At 42.2% G+C, this 22,329-nt stretch overlaps 1 protein-coding gene across 1 annotated transcript in view; it reads right to left on the minus strand.

The window, feature by feature from the left end:
- Positions 1–10,277: 10,277 nt before the first annotated feature.
- The window catches only part of MBD2 (methyl-CpG binding domain protein 2), a 70,699-nt gene continuing 58,647 nt past the window's right edge, over positions 10,278–22,329 (minus strand). Inside the window, exons 6-7 of the mRNA XM_081942043.1 lie at positions 12,904–13,048; positions 10,278–11,249 (exon numbers count right to left, since the gene is read on the minus strand). Of these exons, the coding sequence (XP_081798169.1) occupies positions 12,919–13,048 (130 nt within the window). The 3' untranslated portion in view covers positions 10,278–11,249; positions 12,904–12,918. The remainder of the gene's footprint in view (positions 11,250–12,903; positions 13,049–22,329) is intronic.

Consider the following 22,329-nt stretch of genomic DNA (forward strand, 5'->3'; position numbering starts at 1 on the left):
CATTTTTTGAAGATGGGAATCACATCAGCTCTTTTCCAGTCCTCTGGTAGTTCCCTGGTGTTCCAGGATCTCTGAAAGATATAATTCAGTGGTTCTGAGATCTCGTCTGCTAGCTCCTTCAGAACCCTGGGGTGTAATCCATCCAGTCCTGGTGATTTGAACTCATCTAGGGTAGACAGGTGCTCACTTACCATTTTCTTCCCTATTTCAATTTGTGTTCCTAATCTGATTTTTGTGGTGCTGCTTTTGATAGGTTGGACTGTTTTATCCAGATGCAAAACATAAGTTAAATAGTTCTGCTTTCTCCCTGTTGCTTGTTACCTTCATGCCACTTTCTCCTAGCAATGGACCAATTGTTTCCTTAACTTTTTTCTTGTTTTTAACATGTTGGAAGAAGCTTTTTTTGTTAAATTTTTACTTTTGTGGCAAGCTTTTCTTCATTGTGAGCCTTAGCTTTCCTCACTTCATCTTTACAGGCTCGGGCTATTTGCTGATATTCTGCCTTAGTTATCTCCCCCTCCTTCCACTTTTTATACTTACCTTTTTTATCTTTCAGTTTGTCAGATAGTTCTTTATGCAGCCATGCTGGTTTCTTTGGGGAGCTGTTATTTTTCTTCTTCATTGGTATTGTGCTAGACTGGGCTTTTGTAATCTCATTTTTCAAAATTTCCCAAGCTTCTTGAGTTGTTTTCCCCTTGAGGATTCTCATCCATGGAATTTTTCCCAAGCTCTCTCAAAGTTTATTGAAATTAGCTTTCTTAAAGTCCAAGACTCTAGTTTGACTTTGTTCTACTACTTGTGTTTGGATAATGTTGAGTTCCAATATTGCATGGTCACTTGCCCCCAGGGTTCCTATGGCTTCAACACCTTCTATCATTTCCTCTCTGTTAGTGAGAATTAAGTCCAATATGGCTGATCTCCTTGTTCCCTTCTCTACTTTTTGGAAAACAAAGTTGTCTGCTAGGTTTGTTAGGAACCTGTTGGATCTTCCACTTGGTGCAGAGTTTGTTTCCCAGTTGATGTCAGGGTAGTTAAAATCTCCCATTACTATTGTGGTGTTGTACTATTGTACTATTGTGATAAGGGCTTTATTCCTAAACTATGACAATAAAATGAAGTTGCTAACTGGTTGAATATGATAATGGAAAGATAACTAAATAAAGGTTAAAATATAAGGAATATGGATAAATATGAAACTGATATGGGGCAGTGGTAAAGCAGAGGTTTGTGATCCAACTTTTTAACATGATAATTAAATTGAGTTGAGAACTGATTGAATATGACAATAGAAAGACAACTAAGCATGGGTCAAAATATGTTTACGACTTGTTGTTTTATATAATAGATTAGGGGAAGTGTAACGAACATTGAACAGCGAGGATTGCCATCTAGAGACAATTGAGGGTAATCCAATCCAAGATATGGAAAAATGGAGAGGGAACATGAAATACACCTACAATGAGAAACTATTGAGATAAAAAGAGAAAATCACAAATTGGGGGCTTGTAAGGATGCATAATTATATAAAGATAATGATGAGAATAGTGAGGAATTGTAACCAGGTCTACATCTCGGCCAAAATTAGACTGGGGGGAGGGAGATTAAAAGCACAATGACTATATATGTATATTTTTTCTGTTATATTGGTTTTTTTTTACTAAAAAGGAGGAGAAAAATTAAATATGTACAGTATATCGAAAATGAATTATAATTACCATCAACATAAAATGGAGCTCGCTCAGAAGCTGAAATACACCAAGTAAATGAGAGGAAGAGTGGGAAGTAGAGGAGAAAGATAAGGGAAGAAGAGAGGGATAGGAGAGAGGGCAAGGGGGGGAAGAGTTGGAGAGAAAGGAGGAGTGGAAAGAGGAGAGAGGAGAAGGGGAGAGGAAAAGAAAATAGAGAAGGGAAGGGAGACAGAGGGAAGAAAGGAGGTAGGGAGAAGGAGGAGAGAGGGAGAAGGAAGTGATAGATAGAGTACAAATATGGTGTATGGAGAACAGAAGAGCCAATAATTGGTTTTTGGGGAGTTGTTGGTAGATGAATTGATGTAAACATTTAATAATACAATATGATGTTGGTTGTGTATTAGTATACATGTGATTATATGTTATGAAAATGAAAAAAAAACTTTAATAAAAAAAGAATAGATGAATAAATGTACAATACCAACAGGTGGTTCTTCCAAGTAAACACAAATCAGAATAGTTACAGGCAAACACAAGCAGTTAGCTTCATTTCAGCAGACAAGCCCAGACAGAGTGCTTTCTTCCTTCTCAGAGCAGCAGACTGCTTAATACAGTTAAGCCACATCCAGATTTCGTGCTAAATTCTGTTTCAATTCTCTGCACAGACTCAGATCTGTTTAAGCTCCCATTGGCTGACTTAGGCCTATTCATTGGCTGACCTTGTTACCATGTCTCTCCCAGTCCTGAATATTTTAACACCGTGTGAATCAGCTGAGCCAGAAAAAAGGAAATATAGGACAGGATAGGGTGGGTGGGCTGGGTCAGCTGATCGTTGAAACTACCGTTTCACCTAAACCGGTTCGAACCAGCTGCAGCCCACCACTGGGTGATTTACAAACCAGAGTATCTCAGTTGATAAAACTTGTCAAGCCACAAACAAACCATGGGAACTCAGCTATCAAGACTTCGGTTAAAAATAAAAAAAACTGAATTCCATCCCCAGCAGATAATATTCTGAATTTTTCTCTTCTTTGATTCCGCTGCCTCATTGGATTTTCATTTCCTGGGAGAATGCAAGACTCCTTTTCTTCAAGAATAGGAGATAACTCAAAGGTTTTTTGTTTTTAAATTGAATCAGAGTTGTCATTCACACTTAATAAATTTGGGGCATAATTTGTAGGTTTTTTTTTTTTAAAAAATGCTATTGTATTGCTAAGGCAATTAAGGCATAGTAAATACAACTGCCATCCAGAATGCAGAATTTGTCACGCTGATTTAATTTTCACGTGGTAACAACTCCATGTGGAGGATTGCAACATTTGCAATTGCCTTGCCCCATCTCACCGAGAGACTTCTTGCCTCTTACAGCTTTTATTAAAACAAATATATCTTATAGCACTTTTACCAAGAAACTGAAGAACAGATTTGCTTGTTGATACTGGAATTTTCTGTGGGATTGAAAAGACTTGTTGGAGTTTCAAAGATATCCATACATATATTATCTTCGTGTAAATACATTCTCCTATTATCAACATGCGCAGTGATAGAACTGGTCCAACAAAACAAACGTCTCAAGGCCAACCTACTAACAATGTGTAGAGACACCATACTTCTCCATATGCCTAAGCATATTCGCATTGCATTTGTCCTTACACAGAATGTGAACATAGGATCATAGGGCTGGAAAGGATCTCAGAAGCCTTCTCTGTGACAGTCCTTCAGGTTTTGGAAGACAGCTGTCATATCAGCCATAGACTTTCTTTTTGTTAGGCTAAACCAGAAGTCGGCAAACTTAAACACTCAAAGAGCCATTTGGACCCATTTCCCACAGAAAAGAAAACACCAGGAGCCACAAAGGTCCTAACCCAGGGGTGTCCAAACTTGGGAACTTTAAGACTTGTGGACTTCAACTCCCAGAATTCTGGGAGTTGAAGTCCACAAGTCTTAAAGTTCCCAAGTTTGGACACCCCTGTCCTAACCAGAAGCCTCCCATTCAATTCTGGAGCTGACCGGAAGTTCAGTTTCTCCACCATAGAGTCTCCTCCTGGCACAGTGTCCTTTTTCCTCACCTGTCCTAACCGAAAGCCCTATCAATTGGGGAGCTGACTGGGAAACCTGCCCCTTGCCATATAGTCTCCTCCTAGCATGCTGTGCTTTCCCCCCCCCCAACTGAAAGCTCCTCTCAAAATTGTGATGCCAGTCGGCGACAGGGAGCCGCAGCAGAGAGATGAAAGAGCCACATGTGGCTCCAGAGCCGTGGGTTGCCTAACATACCTAACTCCCTCAAACATTTTTCATACAATGTAGCCTCTCTTTTCATCTTGATTGCTCTTCTGTGCACTTTCCAGGGTTTCAGCATCCTTTTTGTAGTGTGGTGACCAGAACTGCGTTGTAGTATTCCATGCGAGGTCTATGATAATTCATTGCAGCCATTTCACCATGGTCAACTCACCACAACTAACTCGCTGCAGGTCAATTTGCCATAGCCGTCTCGCCATAGAACAAGAGTTACACTAATATCAAAGAAGTGGTGGAATAGCTGTGGTGGCACAGTGGTTAGAGCGCAGTACTGCAGGTTACTTCGGCTGTTTGCCGGCTGCCTGCAATTTGGATGTTCAAATCTCACCAGGTTCAAGTTTGACTCAGCCTTCCATCCTTCTGAGGTTGGTTAAATGAAGACCTAGATCAGCAATGGCGAACCTTTTTTGGCTCGCGTGCCAGAAGTGGGGGGAGCACAGGGGGGTCGTGTGCGGGCGTGCCGCACCCATAATTCAATGTGCGACCCCCCAGTGCGCATGCGCGCACTACAGCCACTCCCCCCCCATTTTTACATGGTTTTTTCGCCCTCCCCAGGCTCCAGAGGCTTTATAGGAGCCTCGGGAGGGTGAAAAGAGCCTCCCCTGCCCCCCCAGACGCCCCCCAGAGGCTTCAGGGATCATCCGGAGGCTTCCCTGAAGCCTTCGGAATGCTTAAAATGCCCCTCCGAGCAAACCGGAAGTCCGGTTTGCTTGGAGGAAGTCTGGTTTGCTCGGAGGGTCGTTTTAAGTGTTCTGAAGGCTTCAGGGACTGTCCAGAGGCTTCCCTGACGCCTTCGGAGCGCTCAAAACGACCCTCAAAGCAAACCGGAAATTCCGGTTTGCTTGGAGGGTTGTTTTAAGCATTCCGAAAGCTTCCGGGAAGCCTCCGGGTGGTCCCTGAAGCCTTCGGGAGGGGCGGGGGGCTCTTTTCGCCCTCCCCAGGCTCATATAAAGCCTCTGGAGCCTGGGGAGGGCAAAAAATGGCTTTTAAAAATGGTGAACTCAGCTGGCCAGCGCGTGCATGCGCGCTGGCCAGCAGACAGGGCAGCGCCTTGCATGCCCTGACAAATGGCTCCGCGTGCCACCTGTAGCACGCGTGCCATAGGTTCGCCATCACTGACCTAGATTGTTGGGGGGCAATAGGCTGACTCTGTAAACCGCTTAGAGAGGGCTGTAAAAGCACTATGAAGCGGTATACATGTCTAAAGTGCTATTGCTATTGCTATTGCTATAGAATCATTAAAGAAAGAATGCAAAAGGAGGGACAGAATGAAACACGAATGGCAAAAATTAAAGTAACTTGTATTTATTCAAAATAATTAAATAGAATCATTAAATTGTCCCGTAGTAAGTTGTCCCATGAATTGAATTGGCCATAGTGAGTTGGCCACAGCAAGCTGGCTGTGGCAAATTGTCCCATTCCCCTCCATGTGTGGCCTCACCAAAGTGGCAGCATTGATTTCCTGTGTTGTACAAAAATAAAGCTGGGTCATAAATCTAATAATAAGCAACAGACAATGCGACTTTAAAACATGGGTACAGTTATGGGGGAAATAAGGCTCCTTAGGACCCACTTTGCCCAAGGAGAGGCATAAGTAGGAATGATCATAGGTAGGACTCAATTAAGCCTTCACTTGGGTCAGTCAAGATTGAAGTTGAGTACATTAAAAAATAAGTTGTTCAGTGCACATTATTATAAAGCCGTGATGCCACAGCTGTGACACAAGCCGTCACCCCAGTTCAGCTTCACCGCACATGCGCACACACTTCTCGCCAGCCAGCTGGTTTTCAGGTCTGTACCGTGCATGCGCAGGGAGCAAAGTGCATGTGGGAGATGCATGTGCATGGATAGGGGGGGTCACGTGTGCATGTAGGGGGAAAGTGGGGGAGCTCACACATATGCAGGGTGCACACAGAGGTCGTGTATGCATGCAAGGGGGCAGGATGCACATGGGGGGTCACACGCATTGCATTATGGGTGCATTGCCAGAGGTGGTATGCTTCCGGTTCACACCACTTCGCGAAGCAGTAATGGGGGCGGCATGAGGCCCCTGCCCACCCACCCAGACGCCATCATGGATCTTCTGCACATGCAGATAATAGGATACCATTACAGGTGCACATCAGTGGTAGGTACGACCAGTACGCCCCTGTACGGGCGTACCTCTGCCTGCTGGGAGCACCAGGTACCGTTTCAGTACGGTGTTCTGGAGGGCCCACTCGCCTGCCCGCCCTCCTTACCTGTATTTGACCCAAACGGGCCATTTGCACATGCATACGGAGCATACAGCGGGCAGTGGGTACGCATGCGCGCACTGCATGCATGCATGTGGTAGATGCCCAGCCCTGTTGCAATGTACCGGTTGCAATGGGATCCGGAAGCCACCACTGGGGCACATGCTTTTGGCATGCAATGACAAAAAGGTTAGCCATCACTGTTATAAAGCCACTAAAATTCATTTACAGGAGAGAGGCCAAATTTATCAAAAATAATCATGCCCTGAGTGTAGCTTTTCCGTAACCGGGCTCTGAAAGGCTCATCGGGTTCCAAGTCTACTAGATGAATGGATTTTGCTGGACACGGCTCCCAAATCAGCTTTTCCACACAATTTAGCTACCAACAAGCCTGATAATTGGTAGGGAGTCCCCAAACAGGCATTATTGGCTAAGGGAGAACGGTATGAACGAGCAACGGAAGATGAGCGGCACAGCAGGGAGTTCAGCATCTCTACCCTCAAAGCCGGAGTAAGAAAGTGTTTTTGTTACTTTTACACACATTCAGCAGAAAGCCATTCTGTCTCACTTCCCTAGCAAAAGCCATTTGGCAATTCCTTAAAAAAACGGTACCTTCAAATCTGTGTTTAAACATGTATTTGCTCATTTTTCTCCAAATACGCAATTTTCAATTTTTTATTCTCAAATATACATGTTCAACTGCAGATTTAGACTTTTTTTTTCTTTAAAACCCAGAAATAATTACAACCCAAAAAATAATTGTGCTTTGAGCTTACAGAAAATCGAGGAAGTTAGGCTGAGTTCGGGACCTCTTTGTGTTTGTAAAAGGTTGAATTTCTCAAAAAATCCCACTTCGATAACTCAATTAGACATTATATCTTCCTGAATTCTCAGAATTTTCAGCCAATAGTCAACTATTTGTCTAGTCTGCAATTAATTAGGTCTCCCCAAGCACTAAAATGGAAGGTGGTGGCTCAGTGGCTAAGATGCTGAGCTTGTCGATCAGAAGGTCGGCAGTTCAGCAGTTCGAATCCCTAGCGTCACGTAACGGGGTGAGCTTGTCCCAGCTTCTGCCAACCTAGCAGTTCAAAAGCATGTTAAAAATGCAAGTAGAAAAATAGGAACCACCACTGGTGGGAAGATAACAGCATTCCGTGCGCCTTCGGCATTTAGTCATGCTGAGCACATGACCACGGAGACGTCTTTGGACAGCGCTGGCTCTTTGGCTTTGAAACAGAGATGAGCACCACCCCCCTAGAGTTGGAAATGACTAGCACATATGTGTGAGGAGAATCTTTACCTTTAAACACTAAACCAGTGGTAGTCAACCTGGTCCAGGTTTCATGGTGGGTGGTAGCGTTTGCTGTAACTCTGCTTTATAAATGTTATAAAGTAAAGTTACTTCTCTACTTTATAAATCACCATTACTGTGGGCGGTCAGAAAATTGTACTACTAACAGAGATACAAAAGTGGGCTGTAGTTATAAAAAGTTTGACTAAACAATGGTGTTATCTCTAATAAGCGTATAAGATGGTGAGAAATTCTAAACCAAGCACACATAAAACATAGAATAATAGGATTGGAAGGGACCTTGGAGGTCTTCTACTCCAACCCTCTGCTCAAGCAGGAAATCCTATACCATTCTGGACAAATGGCTGTCCAGTTTCTTCTTAGTAACGTCCAGTGTTGGAGAAATCAGAACTTCTGGAGGCAAATTGTTCATTGATTAATTTCTCTGTCAGGAAATTTCTCCTTAATTCTAGGTTGGATCTCTCTTTAATGATTTTCAACCGGTTACTTCTTATCCTACCTTCAGATGCTTTGGAGACTAGGTCAACTTTCTCTTGTCTTTGACAGCCCCTCAATATTGGAAGATTGCTATCATATCATCCCAAGCAGGGGTGGGCTTCAAAACGTTTAGCAATGGGTTCTCTGCCCAGTTGATGGGTGGGCGTGGCCATGTTGGGCATTGCCTCATTGGGCTCTTGCATCACGGGAGGGGGGCGTTTTTGCCTTCCCTGTGCTCCGGAGCCTTTCCTCGAGCCTCCAGGAGGGCAAAAAGAGCCTCCTCAGACCCCCTCTGGAGGCCAGAAACGAGCCCGTTTCTAGCCTTTCCGAACTTCCAGTAGGCCCATTTTACGTCCTCCCCCAACCTTTCCGTATGCCCTGCACTTACCTGCATCCAAAATGGGCCGCTTGGGGACTCCTGGGAAAGGGAGGGAGGGGTAGGGCCAGCTAGAAGTGGGATTTGGGGGTTCTCTGAACTGCACAGAATCTTAACTAGAGGTTCTCCCGAACCCCTGCGAACCCCCAGCAGCCCACCTGTGACCCCAAGTCCTTCTCTTTGTTAGACTGGACATACCTATTTCTCTTAATCGTTCATCATATGGCTTAGTCAGATTGCTGCACACTTTTCTTGGGTCTCAACATCTTTTTTAAATCATGGTGACCCAGAATTGGACGCCTTTTCGTGCAGTTTTTCTGAAGTTGGTGGGCCAACATGAGAAGATAAAGCTAGAGGGCATTGCATCTTGAGGAGAAATAACTCCCAATTCAATTTGAGGTGCAGCTGTTCCATATCTGGATTTGAACAATGTCCTTGGCCGTGTCTGAAGAAACAGACTCATTTAGGAGGCAAAGGCAGGTTCAGCAGAACCTACTTTTGTTCTCCACCAGGAATCTACTGCAGTGGTGGGTTCCAGATCCCAGTGCAACCGGTATGGTGCAACGAGGCCTGGCGTCCACCACATGAACGCGTGCAGCGTGCGCACACATGCACATGCGTCCTTACATCCCGTGACGCTCCACAGCGCCTCCGTGACACTCCAGCTGCTCGGCGGAGCATCACGCAGCCACCATACGCTCCATGTGTATATGTGGAATACAGGTAAGGATGGCGGGTGGGCGTGTGTTTCAAAGCCGAAGAGGCAGTGCTGTCCAAAGACATCTCCGTGGTCATGTGGCTGGCATGACTAAATGCCAAAGGTGCATGGAACATTGTTACCTTCCCACCAAAGGTAGTCCCTATTTTCCTACTTGCATTTTTTACGTGCTTTCGAACTGCTAGGTTGGCAGAAGCTGGGACAAGTAACGGAAGCTCACCCTAGGGATTCGAACCGCCGAACTGCCGACCTTTCTGAGGGACAACCTCAGCATCTTAGCCACTGAGCCACTGCGTCCCTTGGGATTGAGAAAGCCAGCCCCAATGTAGCAGATCTCTGTTGGGGCTCCAGACCAAGCAGCAGAGCCCAAATTCTAAGCTGTTCTAGAAGGGCAGGGATGTGGGTGTAGATCACACCTCTGACGATAGAATATTCCAGAAGATGGGGGCCATAGCAGAAAAGGCTCTTCTCCTGGACCCTACCAGATGGAATTCTTTGGCTGACAGGATCTAGAGTTTACCTTGTCATATAGACAATTTCCTATTCTTATTGCTTGTGATCTGGTCAATGTCTGTATTAAAGAATACCTATCAAATTGTCATCTATCTAAACTATTATAAACTTTTAACTGAAAATTGAATATATCTGTCAGGCCTGGAAGCCATCTTTTGCATTGGGCCTTCAGCCCTGCCAAATTTAATGCTGTGGGAAACTGAGTGGGGGGAGTATATGGAGTATGGGAGATATAGTCAAAATAACATTCCTTTCTCAGAGAGTCAAGGTCATCCTGCCCTGCACCTGGAGTGGTGTGACTGGGAGGCATCCCCAGTTGGGACGGTGCTTGATTGGACCATACGATGGACATGTGGGTAACGGGCAGGGACTTGGACTTTCGTTTGGGTGGGAAAAGCCTGGAAGCTTTCAGATTCGGGTTTTCCCAGATGTGCAAAGATAATATGACATCTCTAATAAAATGGAGCTTTGAGGAAACTCAAGCCTCTGAGTTTTTCTTTGTTAGGGGTGTTACATGGAACCTTGACAATGTCATTTGTTCTCCTTGATGAATAAACGCCAGTGAACTGCAAGACTAGCCTACCAGTCATCTTATTATTATACAAAATAAAAATCATCCTTCATCTTCCGTGTATCCGTTTCTATTCATTTGGGAAAACCATTTCATTGAAAAAATACTTTCCTTTTTTTTTATTAAGCTCATCCTCACAACAACCCTGTGAGGTAGGTCATGATTTCCCCAGTTTACAAAAAAGGAGGACAGAGGCTCCAAAACCGGTGTGGGAAAATTGCACACTCATCGAAGTGCTTCCGTAATTGGGTCAGAGTGCAAATAAATTTCCCAATAATCTTAACAAAGGCCTTAGCAGCTTGACATTCGGGATTCCCCTATATTTTCACTGAACAATATTATCTCTGCCTAATGCACAGTAATAGAGATAAGAGCTTTGCCTTAAATTATAGTACATTACTCTAAAAATTGTAATTGCTCTGAAATAAATGTATTTATTTCTCTTTAGAGAATGATGATGGGTCAATTTATAGATTCCTTCCATTCGGTTCCAGTATAAAAAAAAATCTTTTATATAATATATGTACAAGAAATCATGACACAATTTATTTTCTTTGTTTAGTTTTTTTTAACTGGGAAACAATCTGTTTTCCTAATCTATTCTTGGGGGGAAAAAACCCGCACACATAAAAAGAAGAAGAAATTCTCATTATTTAGTGCTTGATAGTTCGTGGCTACAAGATCGCCAACTTGGCATCGAAAAAGCTCAGCTTCCATCTTCAGGAACTGTTTGACGTCACCAAATGAATAAAATAAAAAATAAAAATGAGACTTTTGAAGTCGTAAGACACAAAATAAAGAGTAGGGTCTTTCCTTTTTCTTTTCCCCTTTTTTTCTTTCTTTTCTTAACAAGATATGTACATCAAAAATAGGATAATAAAATAATAATAATAATAATAAGAGCCGAAAAAGGGCATTGGTTTTTAATGCTATTAGAAAGCTATATAAATGTGCAGAGGTCTTCTTTCTTCTATCACAAAAGACCAACGGAAAGCGTAAAAGCGCTTCCAATTTCCAGAAATTTTTATCTGGGAGTCTCTTTGTCTTTTTTTTTTTAAGTACCTGTAAAACAAAACAAAAAAAATGGAGAGGAAAGAGAATGAACGACGATGTTTTAAATGACGTATAATTGTTCTTTCAAATCAAAAGCTACAACATGGCCAATCCCGGAAAGCCTAACACGAGCTTCTTATGTACTCCGGAGTCTCAAGATGGCTGTGGTAGTTTAACTGAACTTGCCAAGAGCCTCAATTTTCTACAGAAAACCACTTCTCATCATTCTTCTCCTCTCGTTCTGCTGAAAATTAGTCCAACGGAACTCAATGGGCGCGCGCAGAAAGATTGAGCTGTCACTGGCTTAAGTTCCTGTTATTTCTTACAGAAATTGGAAGAAGGCGGGGGGGATTGGAAGGGGAGTCCCATCTGCTTCTTGTCTGGTGCAAGAAATGAGGCACTGCCTGCAGATAAATAAGTGGATGAGCAGATAGGCCGCACCGGGGAAAAGCTCAAAGGGAATTCTTCAGAATTGGTAGCCATTGTGATGGACAACAGGGCCCGTAAACACTGGAGGCTTCAGACTAAATAACAGCTTAGTCAAAGGAATCGGTCTGAGTCCATCATACATCATAATGGGTTTTTTTTTCTCTCCATCATCTCAGGGCACTGCAATAAAGCATTTCTGGGGATTTGCTCTCGTTTTTAAACTGTTATACAGAACACACTTTTTTTTTTAAAAAAATAACTTTTTAAATAGAGAAGAGATGAAACTAGGCCTGTTTCTGTTTCGGGTTCAGTTTCAAATGCATGGCTGCTAAGCATTCGGAGGAGGGATTTTTCTAACACAGAATTTTGCAGCCGCTTCAGAAATATGGTTTTTAATCCCTTGCCCTTCCCCACTACGTGGAATTCAAAATATAAGGGAAAGATTTGTTGTGTGCTACCCAGAGTCACTTGTTTGTGAGTTGGGTGGCCGTATGAGAGATGGATAGATGCAGATTAGGGAGAGAGGGAGGGAGAGAGGGAGGGGGGAGAAGGGTATATTAAAGAGGTGTGTGTGTGTGTGTGTGTGTGTGTGTGTGTGCACGTGTGTGTGTGTGTGTGTGTGTGTGAGAGAGAGGAGGGTGGGAGGGTGGGAGGGAGGGAGGTGGGTGGCCATTTGAGAGATGGAAACATACAGATTAGGGAGGTAGGGAGAAGGATGTAGGAGGTGTGTGAGAGAGAAAGGAGAGAGAGGGAGGGAGGAGAGAGGGAGGGAGGAAGAAAGGGAGAAGGATGTATTAAAGAGATGTGTGTGTGAGAGAGAAAGAGAGGAGAGAGAGAGGGAGAGAAAGAGGGAGGGGAGAGGGAGGGGAGAGGGAGGGGGAAAGAGAGAGGAGAGAGGGGAGAGGAATGGAGAAGGGTGTATTAAAGGTGTGTGTGTGTTTGTTTGAGAGAGAGAGAGAGAGAGAGAGGAGGGAGGGAGGGAGGAAGGGATAATGGTGTATTAAAGAGATTGTGTGTGTGAGTGAGAGAGAGGAGAGAGTGAGGGAGATGGGTGGCCATATGAGAGATGGAAACATGCAGATTATGGAGAGAGGGGGAGAGTGAAAGAAGAGAGGGGGAGGAAGGGTGCATTAAAGAAATGTGTGTGAGAGAGTGAGAGGAGAGAGGGAGGGAGGGAGGGAAAGAGAGAGAGATCATTCTACTACTCTTTCCCCCCCATAAGCTTGGGCTGTACCTGATTATTTAATTCTTATGCCTCTTCTCCATTGTCCATTTCAATCTCATCTACTTCTGGTGCATCCGCAGCCCGGGACAAGATATCTGCCATCAGTGCCTCCTCCAGTTTTTTCCGTACCTGTTGCACTCGCTCCTCTTGCTTCCTGTTGAATAATGCAAGAATCCATAAGGGAAAGGTTTTTGGTTCAAGCCGAACACGGAATGCAAAAACGGTCAGCCAGCCAGCCTCAGTACGTGGCTGCGGAATCGCTAAGACACACATCCTTCTCGCTGGGGTAAATCATACATAAAGCAATGCTTTCCATCAGATAACGGAGAACACCCAACATCAAACACAATGCCTCTGGTTGAAGCACCAAGGGGAAAACTGGTCCCCTGTTTATTTGAAATTAAAATATACTCTCCCTATCAAAGCAGCAGGAAAGTTGGGGGGGAGGTGAGAGAGAGCAAGAAACTTGATGAACTAGCCTCATCCTTTCAAGAACCATTTTTCCCCTCTTCCCCAGGCAAAATCTATTGACATCACCCTGCAATTATTTTTCTAGAAATTGAAAAGCTCATTTGGCGATCAGCTCGCATTTTTAAGTTCTGAGAATTCCCAATGCACCCATTCGAACCTCCACCGTCTCCATAGCCTCGGCAACCTTGGGGAGATTTAGCACAGTTAAAGAAAACCACTTTGAAGCTGTGCTGCAGGTTTTTTTAATAGTACTTTTATTAAAGTTTTCAATTGCAAAGATAAAAACTAATAGAAACCAAGAAAAGTATGAAGCAGTAGAAAGAGATAAAGTTAAAAATACTCTCTCTATATATATAGTATTAGATATTAAGGGTATGTATGTATGTACTGTATGTATGTATGTATGTATGTATGTATGTATGTATGTATGTATGTATCTCTATCTGCATTTGTATCTCTGTGTGTGTGTGTGTATATACACACACACACATACATACATACACACACATATACATATACATGCATGCATGCATACATACATACATACATACATACATATCTCAATATATCATATATATATATATATATATATATATATATATATATATATATATATATATATATATATATATATATATATATATGAAATATATGAAAAATGATATATAAACAACTTCCACCTTCATCATGACAAATAAAAACATTTGCAATAACTTATTATGTTCTCTAATACTACAACAAAAATAAAGCTAAAGGTTCCCCTCGCACATATGTGTTAGTCGTTCCCGACTCTAGGGGGCGGTGCTCATCTCCATTTCAAAGCTGAAGAGCCAGTGCTGTCCAAAGATGTCTCCATGGTCATATGGCCGGTATGACTAAATGCCGAAGGCGCACGGAACGCTGTTCCCTTCCCACCAAAGGTGGTTCCTATTTTTCTACTTGCATTTTTACGTGCTTTCGAACTGCTAGGTTGGCAGAAGCTGGGACAAGTAATGGGAGCTCACTCCGTTACGTGGCGCTAGGGATTCGAACTGTCAAACTGCCAACCTTTCTGATCAACAAGCTCAGTGTCTTAGACACTGAGCCACCATGTCCCTTTATCTATTTATTTATCTATTTATTTATACTCTTCATCTAATCTTATCTCATATTTACACATATTCTAAAAATCTCATCATTTAACTCTAGTCAAGAAGAATCTATTAACCGTGTTAAGGAACAATAATTATATATTGCAACCTTGATCAAATAAAATAGTCTATATTCCTTTCCTTTATTTTTAACACAGTAACATCATTTTCTCTAAAAAATACAACAAAGGAACGCTCCTTCTCCTATTAACTATAAACAACTCTTTACAATCTCATTTGTTCACAGTCAAAAAAATCCATTAAGAGTTACCAGGAACAACAAAATACAATATACATTTTTAACTTTGTCCAAATAACCTCACTTTATATTCCTGCACTTTACTTTTAGAGTCCTAGGACTTGATTTGTAAGTGCTCCATCACTGGAGGCTTTCAAGATTGGACAACCATTTGCCTGGAATGATATAAGGTCTCCTGCCTTAGGTAGGAAGCTTGACTAGAAGACCTCAAATGTCCTTTCCATCCCTATGATTCTACGTATTTCTAAAACTCTGGTTGTTCTCCCAGGCCTTGAGATAGTACAGTTGTGGAGCCTCTTTTAGTTATGCTTGGTTTATTGTTCTTCTGATTGGCTGTTATTTCTTTTTACATGTATTGTTTTTCTTTTTATCTGTAAACTGCCAAGAACTGTCAAGGAGTGAGGTGGCACCAAAATTGGATAAATAAAATAAAATTTAAAAACCCAATATCTAAGAAATACTTTATAAAGCAAGGCCTTGAATACCTTTTCAGAACCCATCAAAGATCAGATTCTCTAAGAGAAATAATTTACCTCAGAGAGAGCCTTGAATCAATAAGACCTACCTCTGACAGTTGTGGTTCCAGCTGTAAGGCTGCATTACTATTACTATTAGTCTTCTCATAGTTCCTATCACCCATCTCCTCCCACTTATGACTGCATTACTGTAACTTTATTGCTTGTATCCTTATGATTTATATTGATATTGATTGTTTCCTGATTGCTTATTTGTGCTCTATAATCATCATTAAGTGTTGTACCTTATGATTCTTGACGAATGTATCTTGTCTTTTTATGCACACTGAGAGCATATGCACCAAAGACAAATTCCTTGTGTGTCCAATCACACTTGGCCAATAAAGAATTCTGTTCTGTTCTGTTCTGTTCTATTCTATTCTATTCTATTCTATTCTGTATCTTGTCTTTTTATGCACACTGAGAGCATATGCACCAAAGACAAATTCCTTGTGTGTCCAGTCATACTTGGTCAATAAATAATTCTGTTCTGTTCTGTTCTGTTCTGTTCTGTTCTATTCTATTCTATTCTATATCTTGTCTTTTTATGCACACTGAGAGCATATGCATCAAAGACAAATTCCTTGTGTGTCCAGTCACACTTGGTCAATAAATAATTCTGTTCTGTTCTGTTCTGTTCTGTTCTGTTCTGTTCTGTTCTATTCTATTCTATTCTATATCTTGTCTTTTTATGCACACTGAGAGCATATGCACCAAAGACAAATTCCTTGTGTGTCCAGTCACACTTGGTCAATAAATAATTCTGTTCTGTTCTGTTCTGTTCTATTCTATTCTATTCTATTCTATATCTTGTCTTTTTATGCACACTGAGAGCATATGCACCAAAGACAAATTCCTTGTGTGTCCAATCACACTTGGTCAATAAATAATTCTGTTCTGTTCTGTTCTGTTCTATTCTATTCTATTCTATTCTATATCTTGTCTTTTTATGCACACTGAGAGCATATGCACCAAAGACAAATTCCTTGTGTGTCCAATCACACTTGGCCAATAAAGAATTCTATTCTGTTCTATGGTGAGGTGAACATAAATACAAACAAAATTTAAGAGGGGAGAGGAAGGGAAGGGAAGGAAAGGAAAGAGAAGAATGGAATGGAAGAGAAGAGAAGAAGAGACGAGAAAGGAAGAGAGGGGAGGGGAAGGGAAGGGAAGGAATGGAAAGGAAAGATAAAAAGAAGGGAAGGGAAGATCAAAGAAGAAGGGAAGGAAAGGATAGGAAAAAGATAAAAGAAGAATGGAAAGGAAGGGAAGGGAAGGGAAGATAAAAGAAGAATGAAATGGAAGGGAAGGGAAGCCAATTCACTTTTGGAATACGTGAGATTCTCACTTAATATGGTTACATGTTTTTTCAGCTTATAACCATGTAGATTTCCACTCTAATGATAGAGTTTCTAATCCTAGTTAATCACAGGGGCAACCTGTACCAGTCTTTAAAAGTACAAAAAAGATCTCTTGGTTTTATTTTTAAACTAGAGATCAAACTTTAGAATGGAAATCTACAAAAAAAGAAAAGAAAGAAAACCATGGAATGGATTTAGATCAATCCACACATCTAAATGTTAGATAATTTAAGTCTTCCCACCCCCACTGCATTGCAGCTTAAAAGAACTGAATGCTTTTCAAACGCTAATGTTTTTTTTTATATCACGGATAAGATATTACTAAGATTTATTTTTCTTGGTTTATTACAAAAAACAACAACTTGGATTATTTGCATGCCAAGACTGTAAATGTACTTGGTAAAACAAATAAACAAAAAAAATATTAATACATAGAAGTGGTATACATTGCTGTTTACAGAACTTTTATTTTTATCTTTCCATATGGCATATTACGCAGAGCCATATTTTAGTAGCATTTGGGGGGCAGAGAATGTCAAAACTGATGAATGAGATTTATTTTTAAGCAACATCCAGGCAATATAATCATATTTCTGTAAAGTATAAAACTGAGGATCTGGATAAAAAAAGCTACATTTCCCTGAAAATAAGAGCTCCCCAGATAATAAGCCCAATCGGGCTTTTGAGCGCATGTGCTAAAATAAGCCCTCCCCCCCAAAAATAAGCCCTTCCCCGAAAATAAGCCCTCCCTGAAAATATTACAACACAGCAGCAGCCATGAGGTGACTACACTCGCCGCCTCCTGCACCTCACAAATAATAAGACCTCCCCGAAAATAAGGCCAAGTGCCCTGTCTTATTTTTTGGGAAACACGGTCTCTCTCTCCCTCTCCCCCTCTCTGTCTCTGTCTGTCTCTGTCTCTCTCTCTCTCTCTCTCTCTCTCTCTACCTACCTACCTACCTACCTACCTACCTACCTACCTACCTACCTATCTATATCATTTTACCTACCTTTCAAATCTAGAGATCACTTATCCCATTTAGAGAATGACATATCCTGTTTCCCTGAAAATAAGACCTCCCCGGATAATAAGCCCAATTGGTCTTTTGAGCACATGCACTAAAATAAACCCTCTCCCCAAAATAAGCCCTCCCCAAAATATTGCAACACAGCAGCAGCCATGAGGTGACTACACTCGCCGCCTCCTGCACCTCAAAAATAATACGACCTCCCCGAAAATAAGGCCAAGTGCTTATTTCGGGGGTCAAAAGAAAATAAGACCCTATATTGGTTTTTGTTAAGGACTCACACAGATCTGGTGTAATACAAAAAAAATGCACAGGTACAGTGTATGTGATACCTTGTTCAATAGTAGTAACTGTGAGAGGGATCTTGGAGTCCTAGTGGACAATCATTTTAATATGAGCCAGCAGTGTGCAGCAGCTGCCAAAAAAGCCAACACACTTCTAGGCTACATAAACAGAGGGATAGAATCAAGATCACATGAAGTGTTAATACCACTTTATAATGCCTTGGTAAGGCCACACTTGGAATACTGCATTCAATTTTGGTCGCCACGATGTAGAAAAGATATGGAGACTCTAGAAAGAGTGCAGAGAAGAGCAACAAAGATGATTGGGGACTGGAGGCTAAAACATTTTTAAAAATGTTTGCTGGAACTGGGTATGTCTAATTTAATGAAAAGAAGGACTAGGGGAGACATGATAGCAGTCTTCCAATATCTCAGGGGCTGCCAGAAAGAAGAGGGAATCAAACTATTCTCCAAAGCACCAGAAGGCAGAACAAGAAGCAATGGGTGGAAACTAATCAAGGAGAGAAGCAATGTAGAACTGAGGAGAAATTTCTTGACAGAACAATTAATCAGTGGTGTAGGGTTTCCTGCCTAAGCAGGGGGTTGGACTAGAAGACCTCCAAGGCCCCTTCCAACTCTGTTATTCTATTCTATTCTATTTCCATTCCATCCCATCCTATCAAAGGAAATATACTGGTTTCCTCTAAGTAAGAACAGAGTTGCAGATCTTTTGAGGAAGCATCGAAGGAGGAACCCCACAACAGATACCGAGCTACTTTTCTCTTTTATAGATTTTATAAGACTCAGGGATACAGTTTTTAAAAATACCCAGACAGCAGCCATCTTCCCCTCAACAAATTACTGTCATGTGAAAAAGCATCATTACAAGTTAAATAAGAGTTCTGTGCCTGAAGCAAATGATTTGTCCATTAAAGTGTTCAGCTTGATTTCCAGTCCTAATTTCCAGAAGCAGAACTGTGTGGAGAGAAAAAAAGATCCCCTCTATGCAAATGAATCAACCATTCGTGCCGATATATATATATATCCCAGTAAGGGTATGGCTAGCTGATGAGAGCTAAATAGCTTGAAATAGATCTATACTAGTCTCCCTTTATTTATTTATCAGCACAAATACAACACAAACATAGCAAAGGCAACATTAAAAATAAAAATATGGTTTTCTGCCTGGATGGTCTTCTGTAATGAGCTGAAGGACAGAAAGGGGGAGTAGTGAGCTCCCTCCCATATTTGGGCATACCAGGGGTTGTAACACACATACATACATACATACATACATACATACATACATACATACATACATACATGCATACATACGAAATGAATATGGTATGGCAGGCTAGAAATGAGAAGCAGGCAAATTTTAATAGTTAAAAAGGTGGATGAAACAGTATTTCTACTATGGTTTTAGAGTGCCCTCTGCTGGCGAATACAGGATATCTGAGATGCTTTTTTTTTTTTAAAAAAAGATCCTTTAGAGCAGAGGTTCCCAATCTTTTTCGGTTTGCGGCTCCCATAACACTTCGGATTTTTTCCGCGGCTCCCTTAATAGGTACATCCGATTTTTTTTAATTTTTGACTTTTTAAGGATTTGGAAATCTACTTTTTAGTTCGTTAAGGTTAGGTTAATTGAAAAATAAATTAAACACGAGCTTTAAATTCACAATTTATTGAACATCGTTTAATGATTTAAAATTATTAATGGGATGGATGGGCTTGTTGTTCGCTGCACAACTTCTCAAATCTTGGATCAGAAAAATAGCTTTTGAAAAGTAACTTAACCACCACACTAGCCCAGTGGTGGGCAACCTTTTTTTTCAACTGAGCCAAATCTCGCCAAAACCACGATTGAAATTTATTTGGAGAGCCGCTCTTGCTTAGCAACCAAAATTTTGGGCTCAATTGTGGTCATATGTTGTTTTTCTTTCTTTCTTTCATCTCTCTCTCCCACTTTCTTTTTTTCTTTTTCTTTCTCTCTCTCTCTCTGGCTCTTTGTCTCTCTCTCCCTCCCTCCCTCTCTGTCTCCCTCTGTCATTTTCTCTGGGTGTCTATCTGTCTCTCTCTCTCTCTCTCTCTGTATCTCTCTCCTCCTTCCCCCATCTCTGTCACTCTGTGTGTGTGTGTGTGTGTCTGTCTGTCTCTCACTCTGTGTGTGTGTGTGTGTGTGTGTGTGTGTCTGTCTCTGTCTCTGTCTCTCTCCCCTCCCTTCCTCTCTCTGTCACTCTGTGTATGTGGGTGTGTCTGTCTCTCACTCATTCACTTAATCACTCACTCTGTGTGTGTCTCTCTATCTTTCTCTCCCTCCCCCCCCTCTCTGTCTGTGTGTGTGTGTGTGTCTGTCTGTCTGTCTCTCCCTCTGTCTCTCTCCCCTCCCTTCCTCTCTCTCTGTCACTCTGTGTATGTGGGTGTGTCTGTCTCTCACTCATTCACTTAATCACTCACTCTGTGTGTGTGTCTCTCTCTCTGTCTGTCTATCTTTCTCTCCCTCCCTCCCCCTCTCTGTCTGTGTGTGTGTGTGTGTGTCAGTCTCTCTCTGATTCCCTCCCTCACTCCCTCTCTCTGTTCCTCTCTCTGTCTGTCTGTCTCACTCACACACACACACACACACACTGTGGTCACCACAGTGTGTGTATGTGTGAGTGAGACAGACAGACAGAGAGAGGAACAGAGAGAGGGAGTGAGGGAGGGAATCAGAGAGAGACTGACAGAGACGAATCAGAGAGACGTACTTTTAGCTACCTGGCAGCGGCGTTTTGCCTTGGGGGGCTCCTCAGAACTTCCCAAGACTTCGGAGGGAAGTTTACAGCCCTCCCTCGGAACGCTTCGGAGGGAAGCTTCTGCAAAGGCAAGTGGCAACAAGTCTCCCAGGCTTTAATTTGCCGAGCTGTGCGCACGCGCCTGTTTTCCATGGCGTGGAGCAGCAGCGAGATTCTGCGCGGCGAGCGATGATTCCAGGGGCCATCCGGGAAGATGAGGAACGCGAGGGGGACCCTGCCCCCCCCACTGATGCCCCCCGGAATCATCGCTCGCCGCCCAGAATCTCGCCGCTGCTCCACACCGTGGAAAACAGGCGCGCGCGTACAGCTCGGCAAATTTCAGCCTGGGAGACTTGGCATGCCCGGGCTTTTGCAGAAGCTTCCCTCCAAAGCCCGAGAGGAGGGAGGGAAGCGGGCGCCCGGAGCAGGTATTAATTGAATATTTCGCGGCGCCCTTATGACGATAGGGCGGCTCCCCAGGGAGCCGCGGCGCACACTTTGGGAATCACTGCTTTAGAGAATTTATTTTATGAGTCGATAGTCTTCTGCTGGAGGCAAAAATAATAATGTGGGGGAAAGAAACCCATGCGGTGTTAACTATTACACTTACATTACATTGCTCAGGATATGGTGAAGCTCAAAAATGCTTAGTCCCAAGTAAGTGGGGAAAGTAAAAAAAGGAGCAGAGGGGTGTTCGGATATCGGAGATCATGCAGCTGCATCCTTTTCTTGAGTTCAAATATTTCTGAAAACTGATCAATCTTTAACAAGTTTTCATAACTTATCTTACTGAGGTTCATTTAACCCAGGGAGGTTCCAATGCCAGCTGGGGAATTCTGCGAGTTTGAAATCCATAGCTATGAAAGTTGCGAAGTTTGAAAAACACCGATTTGACCCACCCAACTTTAATTTACAAAAATTAAGTAACTTACACACACACACACACACACACACACAAGGCAAATCGGCCAGTTGTTAGTAGCTTTGGAAAAATGGTGATCCAGGCCTACTAATCAATTCCAGTGTCAATTGTGTAACTTCACATTGTAGTTGTGGTGCAATGCAGGGCTTCTGATCATTTTATATTTCATTTACGTGTTTGTTTGTTTAGTTAGTTAGCTAGTTAGTTAATTAGTTAGTTAGTTAGTTGTTTATTTGTCACTCATGTACAAGAAAACAGGAATAAGAATAAACATGATTATGAATACAGGAATGGATAGGAATAAATGGGGACAGTAGGACAGGGATGTTAGGCACGCTGGTGCGCTTATGCATGCCCCTACTGACCTCTTAGAAATGGGGAAAGGTCAACAGTAGACAGTTTAAGGTTAAAGTTATGGGGGTTTGAGGATGTAACAACAGAGTCAGGTAGAGCATTCCAGGCATTGACCACTCTGTTGCTGAAGTCGTATTTTCTGCAATCGAGTTCAGAGCGATTTACTTTGGGTTTGTACCTATTGTGTGCCCGTGTATTATTCAGGCTGAGGCTGAAGACGTCATTGACAGGTAGGATGTTGTCATATATAATTTTGTGTGCTATGCTTAGGTCAGATGGTAGGAGACGTAGTTCTAGGTTGTGCAAGCCCAAAATTTCAAGCTTGGTGGCATAATTT

Source organism: Natrix helvetica (assembly GCF_964273705.1).
Source record: "Natrix helvetica genome assembly, chromosome: 2".
In the NCBI taxonomy this organism is placed as follows: Eukaryota; Metazoa; Chordata; class Lepidosauria; order Squamata; family Natricidae; genus Natrix; species Natrix helvetica.